Genomic DNA, 16,838 nt, shown 5'->3' on the forward strand with positions numbered 1-16,838 from the left:
AGCAGCCCCTTCTGCAAGGTGCAGCCACAAACAGCAACTTCTGCCATCCCAGAGTGGTGTCACCCTGCAGGGCAGTCTGGAGGTACATGCTGTGCCAACTGGTTACACAGTAGAGCAAAGTCCTAGGGAATCATTTCTGGGCTGCCCTCCTGCTATGTGCCAATGCTGAGCCATACCTGGGCTAGTGCAGGTGTGCTGCCTTTCACAGGAAGAGTTTGATGTGCCACAGCTGCAAGATGGCTGAAATGGAAAGCAAGGTGAAAAGGAGGACATCTTTCTATAAGAGCAGTGCTGCAGGCTACAGAAAACAGCAGAACTAGGAAAGCCATAAGTGCAGTGTACTACAGCCTTCCTTCTGACAGCCTGTTTCAACCCTGCTGAGGGAGGCCATGGTTTTCTGGAGCCTGCATGTTGTCAGGGCACACCACGTTGTCAGGGTACACCATAAACAACTCGGTGCCTGTAAACATTTTGTTCCCCACCCCCAACAGAACATGTCTGGAAAGCCTTGTCACTGCTAAGGTACATAATTCACATTTCATAGAATTGTAGAATGGCTTGGGTTGGAAGGGACCTCAAAGATCTGGTTCCACCCTGGGCAAGGTTGCCATCCAGTAGATCAGGCTGCCCAGGGCCCCATTCAAGCTGCTCGTGAACACCTCCAGGGACAGAGCATCCACAGCTTTTCTGGGCAGCCTGTGCCAACACCTCACCCACTGGAAAAGTTCCCTCTAACATGTAATTTAAGTCTCCCCTCTTTTAGTTTAAAATAATTCCCTCTTGTCCTATCAATATCTATCCCTGTAAAAAGTAAGCTTCCCTCGTCCTTACAAGTTTCCATTAAGTACTGGAAGACCACTATCAGGTCTCACCTGAACCTTCTCCTCTCCAGGCTGAACAAACCTGTATCAGTCAGCCTGTCTTCATAGAAGAGGTGCTTTGTGGCCCTCCTCCAGTCCTGTTCCAAATTCTCCATATCCTTCCTGAGCTAGGAGCCTCAGAATCCCAGAATAGCCAAAGTTGGAAGGGACCCCAAGGATCATGAATCTCCAACCCCCTGCCACATGCAGGGCCAACCTCCACATTCAATACCAGAGCAGGCTGCCCAGGGCTGCCCCAGGGATGGGGCATCCACAACCTCTCTGGGCAGCTGTGCCAGCACCTCACCATTCTCTCTGTAAAAGATTTCCCCCTGACATCCAAGACCTGGATGCAGATTCCAGACGGGACCCCACGAGAGCAGAACGTTCCACATCAGTACGTTTTTATTCTGTTCTTTCACCTAGCTGTTCTCTTTTGCCAATACAAATCTATTCTCTGAGACTCATTCGATTGCATGGTTAATTTACAGTATTGTATCTGAACAAGATATATCAAACATTTTCCTAGTTTAACTTGAGCCATTCTGTAAAAGTTAAGACAGTAATTCCAAACTTATTTAGATAGAAATATGTCTACCAAGTAAAAAACAACAACACAGAATGCAACACCAAGTAGCCTTAAAATAGTTAGTATGTATGTCATACACTACCAAGCAGATTACAAGAGAGTAAAAACATTATGAATCTCTTTATACATTGTTTCTAACTTATGTAGATCTCCCCCATGCACAGACTCTACAACTTTCTCCAGCAATTCTATGTTGGTGTTCTACGTCCTGTTCAGTCACACAGGTCCCCGTGGGGAACCCCCATGGAGTCTGCATCCCCAGTGTGACTTACAGCCATTACCTGTGCTTTTTCCAACTCAGTGCATCATCTGAGATCAGTGGTTTAAAGTTTTTTGGACAAAAGTCTCATAGCTAAAGTTTTGAGATTTATGAGTATTACCAGTTCAAATCTCCTCTTAAGGATATAGTCTGTCTGGCATGATTTTGGTTCCTGGCACTAGGTTAGAGTCAAATGATTCTTAGTCCTTGGAAGCAGTTTTTCAAGAGACTCCTGATTCCTTTCTAGCTATCTCCACCCTTCATCTCCACTACTTACAGTGTAATTTGTTATCCTTCTCCATATCTTTTCAGCTCCAGAGAGATTGTCCCACAGATTTACATCTTTCCTCTATTTTTCTTTTCAACGCAGTATGGATGTGAGAGCTGCAAGCCAGCTAGGGGAAGCAGGCACCCCTTATCCTTACTAAAGAAGGATGCTGGTATCAGCAATTGCCTTACCTAAGTGTGAGGAGGTAGCTGACTATGTGCTTGGGTTGCAGATCCTGAGAGGATCTGTATAGGACCTCATCATACCTGCAGAAAAAGGAAATAAGTGCTTGGCCTTAAAGTGGTAGGAAAGTTTACTGGGATATAAGGCTTATCAGACATGCTTAAATCAGAACAAACAGGAATAGTCCTCTGAAACAGGCATAAGCTACGTAATTAGCACACAATTGCTTATTTCTTCCTCAGTTACTTCTTGTTGGAGAGAGATTGCTTCTGCTCATCATGCAAACAAACACTGCAGATTGCAGAGCTCAGAAAGAAACGCTAGTAGCAAAGAGAACACAAAAGCTATATTTGCCCCTGGAACATTATGTCTGGTTTTACATTTCAACGGTAATTGCAAGTTCCTAGCAGCAAAAAACATGTATTAAATAACCAAGGCAGTCAAAATAGTCCCTTAGATGCTGCCTTTAATAAATGCAACTTAGAATTTTAAGTAGCTACAGGGAATTTCGTAGCATTAGAAAAGACAAAAACAAATTGGGTTTACATAATCCTGGAAGAAAATAAACTTACGTAAGACAGTATTCAACTGGAAAATACAGGCAGACTGATACAGATCCACCATTTTATTTCAAGTCTACTTGTGTACATTCTCCTTCTCACAACCTGTATGAAGTTATCCACGCCTCTGAGGGTGAACACATTTCAGAGCTGACAGCAAACTTCTTGATCTGTGCTTAGCTATCAAGCCCACCCCCCATCATGCCCATGCCACTTCCCTGAGATCTTCTTCCTTTAAGTTGAGGGGGAACTGCAGAGCAAGCTCTGATGAGGGCTGGTTGCTCATGTCAACAAGAGCACCATGTCAGCTGTTACACATGATGGACAGCCATGCATGAATCTGATAAAACCCAAAGAAATACCCATGAGTTTTCTGCAAAATACAATTGCAGTGGATAAGTAAGACACCACTGGTCTCACCTAGAGGCCTACTGTTGCAATCATGATTTCACAGAGAAGCCATTCCCCAAAACTGCACAATCATAAGGGAAAAGCAGCTGTGTGTGCTCAACAGACTGGAGACGAATCCAAAAGTTTATTTTAAAGGAAATGGTATTTAGAAAGAGATCTGGACAAACCTGAGAAGATGCTGAAGAAGAGAGATTGCATCTGGCTCTTGCAAGCATGCCACATTAACATCAGTTACTGGCTCATTCCCATGCATCCGTTCTAAACTAAAATACAAGAATCAAAACCAAATGTTAGATAAAAATTCCTTGTTAGCAAAAAGCAAACAAGAAAAGCAGTAATTTATATTTTGGAGAAGAAAGGTAGGTATATTTTGCTCAAGCTGAATAAAACATTAAGAAAGCCTTGATAACTTTAAGATAAAAAAAAATGCAAAGTTTGTGCTAGATGTTCAGTATAAAACAGTTTAAAAAGGGATTAGAGACATAGATGGAGAGCAGGTTGAGGATCTGATGCTAAAAGTACTAGGGAGGCAGTCACCACTTCTATTACAAGAATGGGTGATAAGGGAGTATAGGAGGAAGAGACTAGAGAAAGGAATTGGGCTCCCTAAATACCACTTCTGGCTACCATTGCCTCAGAAGGAATACCAGGTTGTATGGAACTTTGGTCTAATCCAGGCAGATATCTTACACGCTCTTATGAAGACATATCCATGTCTGCATTAAAAATACTCTCAAGGAATCCTGTAATTGATGGAAACACTCAAACTGGACTCCTCTGAAATTCTTAAAAAGAAAATAATTAAAAACACGCTGGAGTTTGCTCTGAGTCAGGAAGGAGGGGGGCTACTTTTAAACTCAATTACCAACAATGGGAAAATATACCAGAATGCCAGAAGCACCAGCTGTAGTGGTGGCCCCCAAATAGACTGAAGTTCTGTAACTTGGTATACTTTACAAGTACAGGCAATTTGCCCCAGTTCCCTTCGTTCTCTCACCACCATTCTTTATCACTGAAACCAACTACAGAGACACTGTAGCTAGAAAAGACAGTTTAGCTCAGCTCTGTAGAAATGAGATGGAAGTATAACTTTAACTGGCTTGCTCTTCTGGGAAAGCTTGGCTTGATGATTCCTATCTTTAACTCAAACTCTGCTGAAAGAGTGAAATTGTGCCCTATTTAAGGAAGGACTCAACACCATTATCTAATGCTACCATTAACAAAGTAGCGAGGCTAAAATTAGTGTCAGATTGTATTTCTGCACACAGGTTCCTCTTACCTGTGGAGTCTGGCATGGGTGTACTGCAAGAACACGCCTGTATCTCCACGACTTTGAAGAGCTCGATCCCAGCTGAACTGATAGTCAGATGAGAGGAGGCCTCGGAAGTCCTGGAACAATAACTTAATGTCACCTAGATACAGCTCTCCATCACAATCTGTGATCTTGCACAGAAGATGCAAACATGTCTGGAGGTAGCTCAGACTCACCTGAATTATTAGTGCTGCAAGACCAACCTTCTCTGCTGTCTCCATAGGGTCTTCTACCTCTTTGGTTGCTGAAAAGGAACAGAGAAAAAGAAGATGTAAGTCCATAATAGTAAAAGAACTCCCTTGCTTGAGTTTGTGAACTAGCAAAATTGAAACTATCAGGATGTGTACAGCAAAAAGGCCAAGACAGAAACCTTCCTTCAAATTAAGATCTGTTCCAGACATGCATTTTCCCCCCACTTCTCCTAATATGTTTAATACAGATTTTAAGGTCAGAAAGGTTCATTACACAAGCCTAGACTACACAGAATTCCTCTTTGGTAATTCAGACAGCCTCTCAGATCACAAAGAGAATGACAGAGGAGTTCAAGGTTTTGTTTAAAGACTCCAAGGGAAGCTTAAACAATCAAAGGAATTACTCTAATAGCTAACGGAGCACTCAGATGCACGTTTAGGGAGATTTGTGCCATTCACTAAACTAACTATACTCAGAGAAGCTGAGCTGAGTGCTCAGATTTCCCTTTTAAGCCACAGGATTGACCGCAGATGCAATCACAGAATCACTTAGATTAAGAGGGACCTCCTGAGACTGTCTAGTCCAACCTCCCTGCTCAAGCAGGGTCAGCTAGAGCAGACTGCACGGTTCAGTCTGTTTAAATGCTTCTTAACCCAAACATCTTCCACAAAGGCTTATTTACTTTTTGAGATGAGTAGAAAGAAGAATGCTGCTGATAATGGAAACTTAAATAGCAGAAGACCTATGTGCAGCTAATAGCAAAGAGAGTCTTCACAAAAGTACTTAACTAACCAGCTCTAATTCCATACAGGAATATTGTTTTTAAAGCTAGCATTGGCTGTTAGATGCCCAGCTCTCGCAATCTTTCAGTGACAGTCAGGCACCTTCGTACACAAACTAATTTGCAGTGCCTTCTAGTATGTATCCAGACACTTTTACAACACTGAAAACATTCCTAAGAGTCAGGGATTTATGATATCTAATTCAGCAAAGGAAAAGCAGGGCAGGAATTCGGATGTGAGGGAGAAGTAGGATTTAGGATCTAACAGATAAACTCTGGGAAATGCTACAGTGCCACCTGAACACACCACTGCCTTCAGCTGCTCCTCTTACTGCTTGTGTAATGGAACAGGGGGCCTGGACCTCTGTCATTTCAGTTCAGTCCCACACAAAAATAAGCTGGCTTTACACTCAAAGATAATACTGACCTATAAACTGAAGCTCTAAGTACCATTGCTCTCCTCAGGAAAACTGCTTTGAACAATAGGACGGTGACTATCTATCATTCTGCCTGCCTCCCTTCTCCTTGTCTACCTTTCAGGCAAAATTATCTGGATTACAAAAGCTGAAAAGGCAGAGCAAGGAAGATGCACGCTCAAGCTGATCGATTAAATTTAGCATGCAACTCCAGAAGGCACAAGAGGAGGGCGGCATTTCCCCAGGAACTGCTTGAATCGCTACTGCTTCAAAATGAAAGAGCTCTGGAGTCACAGCCAGCGAAGGAAAATGTCCCCTTCAGCAGACTGCTACAGACCAACGACCTCCTGGGGACTTTGGAAACAGACAGGAGGCTGGGAGGATAGCAAGCAGCAACTGTGGACAAGGTGGAATCAATTGTGCCTGAGCAGACTGTCAGAGATACAAATCATTTGGGTCAAATCTATATTGTCCCCTGAACTCCAGTTCCAACTCCGCTATTGACTTATCTGTCCATCCAGAAAAAAAAACCACAACAGTTGTTCCCCAGTGGCAAGTATTTCTTTCTCAGTGCAAGAGTGTGAAGAAATAATTTCAACAAATGTTAAAATTCACAAATCTGTAATTGATGGAGACTCACAAAGTTGCAAATAATTATTTTAACACTGTTTGAATTACGGTAGGTAGGAAAAGCACAGAGATCAGAGCATATTACTAGGAATTTTTTCACACAGAGGGTGGTGATGCACTGCAACAGGTCACCCAAGGAGGTTGTGGATGCCCCATCCCTGTAGGAATTCAAGGCCAGGCTGGATGTGGCTCTGGGCAGCCTGGTCTGCTGTTGGTGACCCTGCACATAGCAGGGGGGTTGAAACTCCATGATCACTGTGGTCCTTTTCAACCCAGGCCATTCTATGATTATTCTGATTCAGGGGAAAGTAAAAGACAGAAGAGACGACAGGTTTCAAATCAACACAGAGCATCAAAAGAAATGAATAGGACCTGAAGTAGCTAACTTTTTGCAGAAGCCATGTTTTCTAACATCCTCGATCGAACTTCATCTAAAACGTCTTCCAGGAAAACAACTTCTCCTTTCCGAGTCTTCATCCCTTGGACTAGCCCAAAGGACACGTGCTGGCACCTGTGTTGAAAAGCACCAGGACCTAAAATTACATTTTAATCAACAGATATGTTTGCTGTGTTTGTTTAGAGCTAGGGAAGCAGCAGTAACAGCTGAATAAATAGTGCTCCAGTGTGGGAAGCTTGGTGACATCATCACTAACTCTCCTTTTGGCAATGAAAACTCTGTATGCCTTATTTAATGAGAAACTATGAGGAGAACTGTGATAACCTGCTCGTTTGTGTGCTCCTGGGAACCTCTCTTGCTACTAGCTTTAGTACAGAGGGCTCAGTGCAATAAATTGAGGAGAGGCAGGATGTGGATAGATCACATTACTGTGGCAACACAAGTCTGTTAATAAGATTAGAAAGGGAGTCATCATAATTCTGGTGTGGTCACGTTAAACTAAAAGCATAATTAATCATTGCTAATAATAAAACATTCACTGCTTCTGCTCAAAATAATCCCAAGCATTACTCTGGATCCATATCCTGAGGTAATTTTAGTACAACTCTAAGGACTGTGAGAGAAGGCAGACTAATATTTCTGAAAGCTAAAATCCTATATTTAACTACAAAAGACATGCAGTCTGTCAGAGAGGAATATGATTTAGTCTGCAGATCCGTTATTGACCTTTGCTCAGATTGCTAACAAGGCTGGTAATGAAAATGAATAATGGTGGGGATATATTTCCCTGCAACAGATATTGCAAGCCTGAAGCATGATTCAGACGCCTCCTAAAATATCACAGTTCGAGAAACAATCATTTAATATGTGATCACACAACATCCCAGAAGCTGTGCCAGTGTCTCTGAATGACTGTTCCCCTTTCTCTCATTTTTATATCAAGAAAACCCACTCAGTGGCTGCCAAAGCTACTGCGTTTTCCATCCTAAATACCTGGTGATACATATACTCATTCTTCTGCTCCCTCCCCCTTAGAAAAAAAAAATACATAACTAAAATTCATGAATACATACCTTTCTACCCAGTCATAACCCATGAGCTTCAGTATTTGGAACAAGTGTTGAAAGTGACTGCTTTGGTTTCTGTCTGTCTAAGGAATAGAACTGATGCACATTAGAAAACGCTTCAGGTGGGATAAGCTTTTAATGCAAACAAATAGCACCACAGATGCTGTGCCAGTAAGTTACTGCAAGCAGTATTAAACCTGGGAAGACAGATTAGAAGTGAAAAATGTAACAGCTAAAATATATGACAACAAGATCTTGCATTGTTACAAAAAAAAAAAAGAGAATTAAAAAAAAAAAAGGTTATTCCTATGTCATTATGTCATGGAAAACCATGAACTGAAATGAAACCTCGATGTTCCTTGGTTTCACATTAGCTGCCCATCAGGCAAAATGCCTTCAGAATGCAGCTGAGAGCCTGGCTGCTCTTGAGATGTTCCCATGTTTTACATCACCAAACTTTGAGGCTCCTTGACTAAGAAAGAGAACACTTCTTTGATTCTGTCAGTGATACAGCCAACATGATAGCATGTGTGTCAATGCTACACCTAGGTAGACTAACATGGCTCCTTGTGAAAGCCAAAAGCTTTCTACTGCTCCCAGAGCACCTCCTGGAGCTTTACAACATATGTTGGGTATATATTTAAGAAATAAATAAAAAAGCATAAATTGTTCTATTTTCAATGTTAATGGTGCATCTGTGCTCTCTTCCAGTTCCTCTCTCCTATGACTCAAGGTTGTCTCTGCTGAAGTTTTTCTTCTACCTAACAATTACCTGTGGTACTTCAACCACAACTGTTGCTACAACACTCATTTTTCCCATCAGCTGATTTGATTATGTTGCTAGGAGTCTCCCTCCCTAAAAAAATAAGGCTGAATATACTGCTGTGTTAATCAAATAACTAGCAACAAGTAGCTTCTTTATTTGTATGGTATTCCAAGACAGGGAGTGAGCAGCAATGTGCTTATATGCGTTTTTTCTTAACTCTACCACCGCATAAAGCCTCCTCTTTCACAGCTCATCATAACCTGCTGGACTCCTGTGCATCCCCTTTCCCCTCTGCAGATTCACAGGCAAGGCTAATGAATGAACAGCGGTGGTCAGCATTTCACACACATCCTTTCAAGCTCTTCCATGCATCCTACATTTGGAATAGCTCTCTGTATACCTGTAACAAAGCCTAAAGATCTAAAATACCTCACAACAAACTTCACAAAGTTTAGATTCAGGACAGCTCATTGCACTGGTCAGTGTTGCCCTGCTGTTTCCTCTGCTCCGGCCTCGTCTGAAATTGATTATTCTCCTGTTTTATGAGAAATTTTACCTTCTCTGACAGAAACAAGTTTTGTTTTCCATGTACAACAGCAGGTCCCTTACAGCACGGGGCAAAGTTTGCAGACAATGGGGATTATATTTCACATATAGAAGGGTTTTCATCTCCTGATTTGAGTGCAACATTCAGCTGAAATCACCACTTCTTAGCAAGTGTCATGTTTTTTAGAATGTTTTGGACATTATGTTCATATCACCGCGTTTATATGAATTAAGTAGGATTCTTTCAACATAAATCAGCAAATGCACTGATTTACAGCATTAAAACTTAAAAACAAGCTGATCTTAGGGAAATAAAAACTCAGTTACTAGGATTGAGCGATGAGGAACCAGGAAGTTTTAAGACTGCTGTTTCCATACATGTTAATCTAATGGAGCGTGCACATTAGCTCACTCCATTAGCTTAACATTCAGCCCACATCCTGATTTGTGCAAGATACCCACTAATTTTCTTCTTTCACTAAGTTCCTTCTCCCTTGGCACCTACGCTACTGAGTACATATAGAGATAATTACCTGCCACATGAACTAGCTGGGAGCTTCCCTAACTCCTAATGCACTGCACTTTCATGGCCATGCTGCTCTCTGACAGCGATCTCTAGTCAGTGATCTAGAATGTACTGGCCAGATACAAGCAGTAAACCCACCACCACCTCCAATAAACCAACCAACCAACATAAAATAGACAACTAGGATCACATGTTCTATCATCACACGTTGGAATCTCAATTCAGTAGAAACTTCCTGAAGGCTGAAAATAAAAGGAGGAATGCAACTCACCTGAAAGTTGCACTACCTGGGTATTTAATGTTGTGCTTACTGATCTCTCCTTTGGATCGTGGTATCTGTGTTGGACTGGCTTTTGAAAAAGCTGTGCCATAGGAGATACATGGGCACTACCATGTGCCAGAAACCTGCAGATTCTTTCCACAGGTCATTAATTGACTTCAAATAACAGAGCATGATTTTCAGAAAAGCATCGTGTGCTACATCCTTAGTGGTTCTAAAGCAGAAAAAGCTTCACATAATTGAGAAGAAAATCCTGCTATTCATTAACCGGTACAGCTGGAATTGTTAAAAAGCAAAACAATCAAGTGCAGAAATATAAAACCAATCTCCATGCATAACTGCATGGTCCAGGCTGATTAAATAGTACTTCATGAGAAATTTCTAACATAAAAAAAAAATGAAGGCACTGGTCAAAGCTATAAAAATTTATATCACAGATAATATATGAGGACTTGGAGTAAATCTAGATTTCAGAACACTCATTTATAATATTACCATCCCTTATAACACTAACAGCTTTAAAAATATTAATTACAACATTTATATAGAAAATTCAACGTCAACTGAGGAAAAACTTGCTTTAAAACAGATTGCAATTAATTTTTCAAACAGAGAACAGCCCCAGAACTGATTTTTCAGCCATTCTGTGGGTTGTGAACTGAAACAGAACCAAGAACTACTGCCACACTGCAGCACAGCCTCTGGGCACTGAAGCCTGCTTCTGTCACTGCCAAAAACACTCAGTGCCAGTCGGACCTGGGAGCAAGAGGCCCCACATTGCTGGAGTCAGGCTCAAAGCATTCAATGAATCTAGAATTACTTACCACATAAATCATAGTATCCCAGTTATACTTATTCATTCGATCTATGGCAGCAGCGAGGTCTCTGAAAGAGAGAGTGAGAAACTATTGGGAATTCCACTAGAATTAAATACATCTCATTTTTTGCCATTTAAGAAAATTATCTACTCTTGTCAAGGTGAGGAGGAATGCCATATCAGAGTGTGTGCATACCTTACACAAAATAGAGGTGCTTCAAATTATCTTTTAAACCACTAGCTAAGAAAATCACAGAGAAGACAGTTTTATGGGCAGAATAAAACTGGTTTCTGCCCCAGTCTGCTGGGAGACACGAAAGGAACAACCCTATTCTGGAAAAGTAAGCCAGTGCTCAGTACTAGGTCCCAGGTTCTAATGCTGAGAGGACATGAGAGGACATGTGGAAGACAGGAAGAACAGCATCTTGTACTTACACAAGATTTATGAGATGTTCAGGGGAGGAATCAAAGGCAGAAAAAGAGGGAAAAGATGACAGAAGAGGCAGGTTGCTCATAAACACTGCTGGCCAGTAGACCACACCCTGTACCTACTTGGTACTGTCTGTCCCCTTCTCATGAAACTCAATTTCTAACTTACCTGGGAGAGGGGGCTCTCTCTCCTATGTATATGTACGTGATTGGAAGCCTAAGTGTCAGTCACTGAAATTGAGGACTTCAGGTCATTCTGGTCACTATGATGCCAGCAACTGAAGAGACTGGAGTAAATGCCTGTATGTCCACATGTGATTGATAATGAATATCAAGTTGAATTACTCATTACGTAGGTGAAGTGCTCTTGGAGTCAGGTATGTGCATGTCTCCAAAAGTAAGGCACCCAAAGGAGTTAACTTCCTATAGGTATTGGGAGTTATCTAGTCTTGCATATCAAAATATCCACAAGGAATTTGGAGAAAGAAAGGAGAAAAACAGTGATGAAACTGATGGTATAGCGCTGGTGGCTCACTGAGTAAATGAACCACCATTGAACCATTTTCTTCTATATCACACTGTAAGGTCCCCTCTCACTCTTCTTTTCTCAAGGCTGAACAGACCCAGTTCACTCAGCCTTTCTTCATAGGAGAGACGTTCCAGGCCCCTCACCATCTTTGTGGCCCTCCGCTGGGCCACATCATAGTTATATTCATCCCATCATAGTTGCATTGCTAATTCCAGTTACAATTACCCATCAGTCAAAGTGTTCCACCCCAGAAATAAAAAGCTGCAAAATCTGCACCATCAGTGACAAATGTATATATACAAAGTCTTGCTGGCCAAACAATCCTTATAAACACAAACAGATAACTTGCCTTGTTATATAAAGAGATGTCCCATCACTACGACTGACTGTGGAAAGTGATGAGAGGTCTTTCTTTTCTGAAAGATCCACAACTCTGGTTCCTTTTCTGCAATTTGAGAGAGAAGGCTGAAGAACTGCAATCCCAGTTCAAAATACAAGTAACCTTGGGTAAGACAGAGAGAGGCCTCTTGTCACAGGACCCATTACTTGAATGATTGCTTCCTTGAAGTCTTATCAACAACCATTCCTCTAAGTTTGTTGTTACTACTGCTGAAGTAATAAAAAAAACACCTTGCTATATTCTGGTGCATTCTGTGAATATAATTTCCCTCCCATTTCAGCCAGGCAGTGCATTAAGGCAAGGATATTACCTGACTCTGCACATTAATTGGCACATGTGGTTACCAAACTAATCAACAGCCTAAAAGCCCATTAAGAGTTGACCACTGTCACTGCACCTAATTTGTTATGGCCAGCCTTCTGCGTCACGAGAAAAGGCAAACAATTTTTGCTACGATTGCGTAAATTCTGTTGTTTTCTACTAGAATAGCTACTGGAAACACGTAAAGAAACAATTTTCTTCAGGTTATATACACATGGCAGTCATGTTATGTGAAATATAACTGAAATATTAAAAAAAAAAAAAAGCACATCAATAGGCTGAATAACCAGGTCATACGTTGTTTTCTGAAGGAGCCCTTTATCTTCCAACATCTTCAGAACTTCACGGGATTTCTCTTGATAAAATGATTCTCCAGAATACTCATCAAAGTGCACTCCTAGACGCTGAAGGGTTCCAAGAAGATGAAAGAAGAGAAACACAGTTAATTGGAAGAAATTATCTCAGTCTAAGTCCAATGATAGGTCTGTGCCACAGGTCAGACAGAGAACCAAGATGGATTTTATTAAAAAAAAAAAAAAAAGTCACATCAGTGTTAAAAGATGCTTAGATTTTGATGTGATTTCTGCATTAGAATTAATCTCTTGGAGCTAAATACAAATTTGGATATAATGTTCACGAGATGTTAGGAGTAAACTGGAAAGAGTTATGGGCACGGAAATTCCAAGGTATGCCATTATTTACTATGCTGGAGGTGAAACCAGTGGACTGAAAGGAAGTTATCCGGCCTTGATACCAACCCTGTTTTAGAAGGACACTAAAGGAAGGAAAAGAAAGCAGAAGTTGCTCATAGACTTTGCTACACACACAGAAATCATATTTACTAGAAAGGCTCAAAGTACACCTGGTAAAGATTAGCTGACTAGGTGCCAAAATGGAGCATAAAGTATTAGTATAATAGAAAAAGTTGGGGACAACAAAAGCTGACCGCTCACTTCTAGGTACTTAACTGTTTAAAAAGGGATGGTGAGTGTGAGACCTGTCATCAGCAGTGCATGACAATACCATCGTGATGAAGTGGCACACACAGCTCAATACTCCACCTATCCTAACAGGTCAGGTTTCCACTAGAATTATCAACACTGTGCGTTAATTTAGAATATTTGGCATGAATCTAGTAGCTAGTTTTCAGATAGATAGTTCGTTCTGGGCCAAGATTATACACCATTAATACCAGTGACAGGAGATGTACTTCCACTCTTGTTTCACAAATTTATAGTAGTGATTTCGTGGTCAATAGCACAAACTTCTCCCATCAAACAGTGGACAACTGGTTCCATTCTTGAGGTTACAGTACAAAACAGATGGCTGTGTGCTAGATGAGCTCTACATGCAGGTAACTTACGTGCTGATTACTATTGTAATCTCTGCTGCTTTAGTTTATTTCAGTCAATGTAACCTCTGTCATACACAACTCTGCATGCATTACAATATCAGATCAGAAAAGTGAGAACAGTATTATCACCCATTAAATTTATAACATGGGAGCTTAAATTGAGTAGGTTGTTGCTGACAACAAACAAAACAAACCTGAGCAGTATTTAGTTAACACTGATTTGCATTGTTGCTCAGCACCATTATCTCAAATTTAAGGCTTCTAAAAAGGGAGAATTATATGGCCAATCAAAAGGCCAATTATATGGACTCCATTAAATGAAATCTGTATCAGCTACCAGCAACTAAAGTGACATTCTACATGGATGTTAAATCAACTACTGTGCTTTTTCCAAACAGAAGGGAGCATAACCTGGCATATTTAGAAACATCTTCCCCACAACACTACAGTTTACCAGAAAGACAATGAATTCACAACATTATAGCAGCCTCCTTTCTCAAGTCACAATCTCTTGGATGAAAAGGTGCTGTGTACACTGACAACTAGATGGACAAACAGATGGAAGGAGACCATTTCACCAACAACACAGAAAAAGCATGGATTGTTTGTACCTTATAAATTCGGGTGTATTCTTTAATACTGAAGTCTCTAAATTCTTTCCAAAGTGACAATGCCTGCTCATCATGCTCCTCCAGCTTTCTAAAGAAATCCTTGGCCAGCTTTTTTGTGTTTTCATCTGCTGCTGCTTTGTTAATCTGCACATACACCTAAAATAAAATGGCACGAAAACACTGAATTATAATCCTCTCCTCAAACAAAAATAATCAAAGTCCTACAAGAATAATACAGAATAGATTTAAAGGTGACATTTTAAATCTTAAACATTTTAAAGCTGCATTAAAGAAACAGATTTCCTATTTAAAGCACGAATGAGTAGTCTAAACTTCAGCAGGAAAGGGTGCAGCTTATCTTGAAATAAGACTAATCTCATAATTCTCTATTGCTGTTGCTACCATCGTCTTCCTAACCTTGAAAGAAGTGCCATGGTGGAATACAGAAGAAATCATTTGCATGAAAGGGAAACCATCACAGATTTTTAAATCTGAGACTCTTGTTCAGAGAAGCACAAAGTTGATGCTTCAAACAACTGCACTGCCTAAAAATGAGATGGCAGCCAAAACAGCATCCTAGATGGATTTTGTACACCCAATGTTGTACAAAAGCAAAGAAAAAAACTCCAAACCCCACAGCAAAAACAAACTAACCAAACAAAAAACCACAAAAACTAAAACCAAACCAGCAAACAAAAGATCTCCCAAAACAAATAAAACCCAGTTGTGATCCAAACCTCACATACTTAGAATCCGTAGAATGGCTTACGTTGGAGGGACCTCAGAGATCATCTAGTTCCAATCCCCCCGCTATGGGCTGGGCTACCAACCCACTAAATCAGGCTACGCAAGGCTTCCTCCAACCATTCCTATCAGGACAGGGCACCCACAACCTTGGGCAGCCTGTGCCAGTGCCTCACTACACTCAGATTACTTGCAATACTCTGTATTCATACTAACATGTTTTACCTGTGGCTGAAATCAGGCATATGAATGTCTACACCCGACTGGGCACACATATGCAGCCAGTTTGCCACAAGTATTACTAACTGTTCTATCAGCTGATCTTACCAAGGCACACCAAAACCTTGTGCATAAGCAAATTCCTTTATATATAAAGGCCAAATGGTCAACCAGTAACTCTTTCCACATGTAACATTCTGAAAAACCACATAAAAGATTTTTAAATTTAAAGTATTATGTGGAAATAATTGAAGTAATTAGTGGCTACACTGTTTATTTAGATCCAAATAGTTCAATGTTGATTAACTGTTAAGTATTTGTAAGAGAGCTTACATCCCTAAATCATCGCAGTCCTGATAATACAAACTTCACTCCTGCAAGAATATCTTGCTTGAATGGCTTCAGTCTATGAAAACAAGCTTCCATAGCAAAACCCTTGAACTTTTCCCCTTCCTTTTATGACTCAAGATTTTTTAAAGTACTGCTGACAAGCCTCAAAGATTAATGTTTGCTTAGTTCTGGCACAAAAAAGGGAACAAAGTAGAAGGAAAATTCAACCTTATCCATGAACTTCTTTAGCCCCAAACAGTAGCTGTGTATACTCTAACCCCTTCCCTACCTGTGATGCTATAAAACAAAAATAATGTTAAAGGCATATTTGCACCTGACTTAGCCAAAATGGAAAGCACGCTATTTGGAAATACACACTTATCCACATATTCATTTATACAGAAGCTGGGTCATGGATTTTTCCTATTAATCAACTACAGGAGAGGTTAGTTTCACAGAATGGCCAGGGTTCTGGCCAAAGACCACGAATCTCCAACCCCCCTGCCACATGCAGGGCCAACCTTCACATTTAATACCAGACCAGGCTGCCCAGGGCCCCATCCAACCAGGCCTTGAACATCTCCAGGGATGGGGCATCCACAACCTCTCTGGGCAGCCTGTTCCAGCACCTCACCACTCTCTCTGTAAAGAACTTGTTTCACACTACAGCAGAACATTGCCACTTTGAAACATATCTCTGAATCTAACGTCAACTGGAAACCCAGCTAAGGAACTTAAAAGTAAGGAATATTTGAGAAATTGCAATGTAGGCACAAACAACTACTGCTTTAGACTCTCTTATAGCTCAACTGAATACTGTTCACTAAATTTAAAAGTAATTTGAAGGCCATAAAGCCTTAAAGATTAAATTTTAAAGCTTTACTGTAAAACTCAAGTAGGTACATTTTAAATCCTAAGAACAGGCTGAAATTATAAATGAAAATTAAGTAATATACAGCAATGCATAATCAAAAGATATGACTACTTCTGTCTTGAAATCAGTCCTACAACTCTAAAGCACACTCATGCTAAGAACTCATT

The 16,838-nt window shown here is 40.7% G+C and overlaps 1 protein-coding gene across 1 annotated transcript in view; it reads right to left on the bottom strand.

Moving 5' to 3' along the window:
* The window catches only part of RARS2 (arginyl-tRNA synthetase 2, mitochondrial), a 34,314-nt gene that overhangs the window by 2,470 nt on the left and 15,006 nt on the right, over positions 1–16,838 (bottom strand). The window contains exons 9-19 of the mRNA XM_048937869.1: positions 14,505–14,660; positions 12,837–12,943; positions 12,168–12,263; positions 10,868–10,928; positions 7,932–8,008; positions 6,848–6,972; positions 4,619–4,686; positions 4,410–4,519; positions 3,298–3,393; positions 2,168–2,242; positions 177–240 (exon numbers count right to left, since the gene is read on the bottom strand). Coding sequence (XP_048793826.1) covers positions 177–240; positions 2,168–2,242; positions 3,298–3,393; positions 4,410–4,519; positions 4,619–4,686; positions 6,848–6,972; positions 7,932–8,008; positions 10,868–10,928; positions 12,168–12,263; positions 12,837–12,943; positions 14,505–14,660 — 1,035 coding nt within the window. The remainder of the gene's footprint in view (positions 1–176; positions 241–2,167; positions 2,243–3,297; positions 3,394–4,409; positions 4,520–4,618; positions 4,687–6,847; positions 6,973–7,931; positions 8,009–10,867; positions 10,929–12,167; positions 12,264–12,836; positions 12,944–14,504; positions 14,661–16,838) is intronic.

This window comes from Lagopus muta, chromosome 2, assembly GCF_023343835.1.
Source record: "Lagopus muta isolate bLagMut1 chromosome 2, bLagMut1 primary, whole genome shotgun sequence".
Classification (NCBI taxonomy): domain Eukaryota; kingdom Metazoa; phylum Chordata; class Aves; order Galliformes; family Phasianidae; genus Lagopus; species Lagopus muta.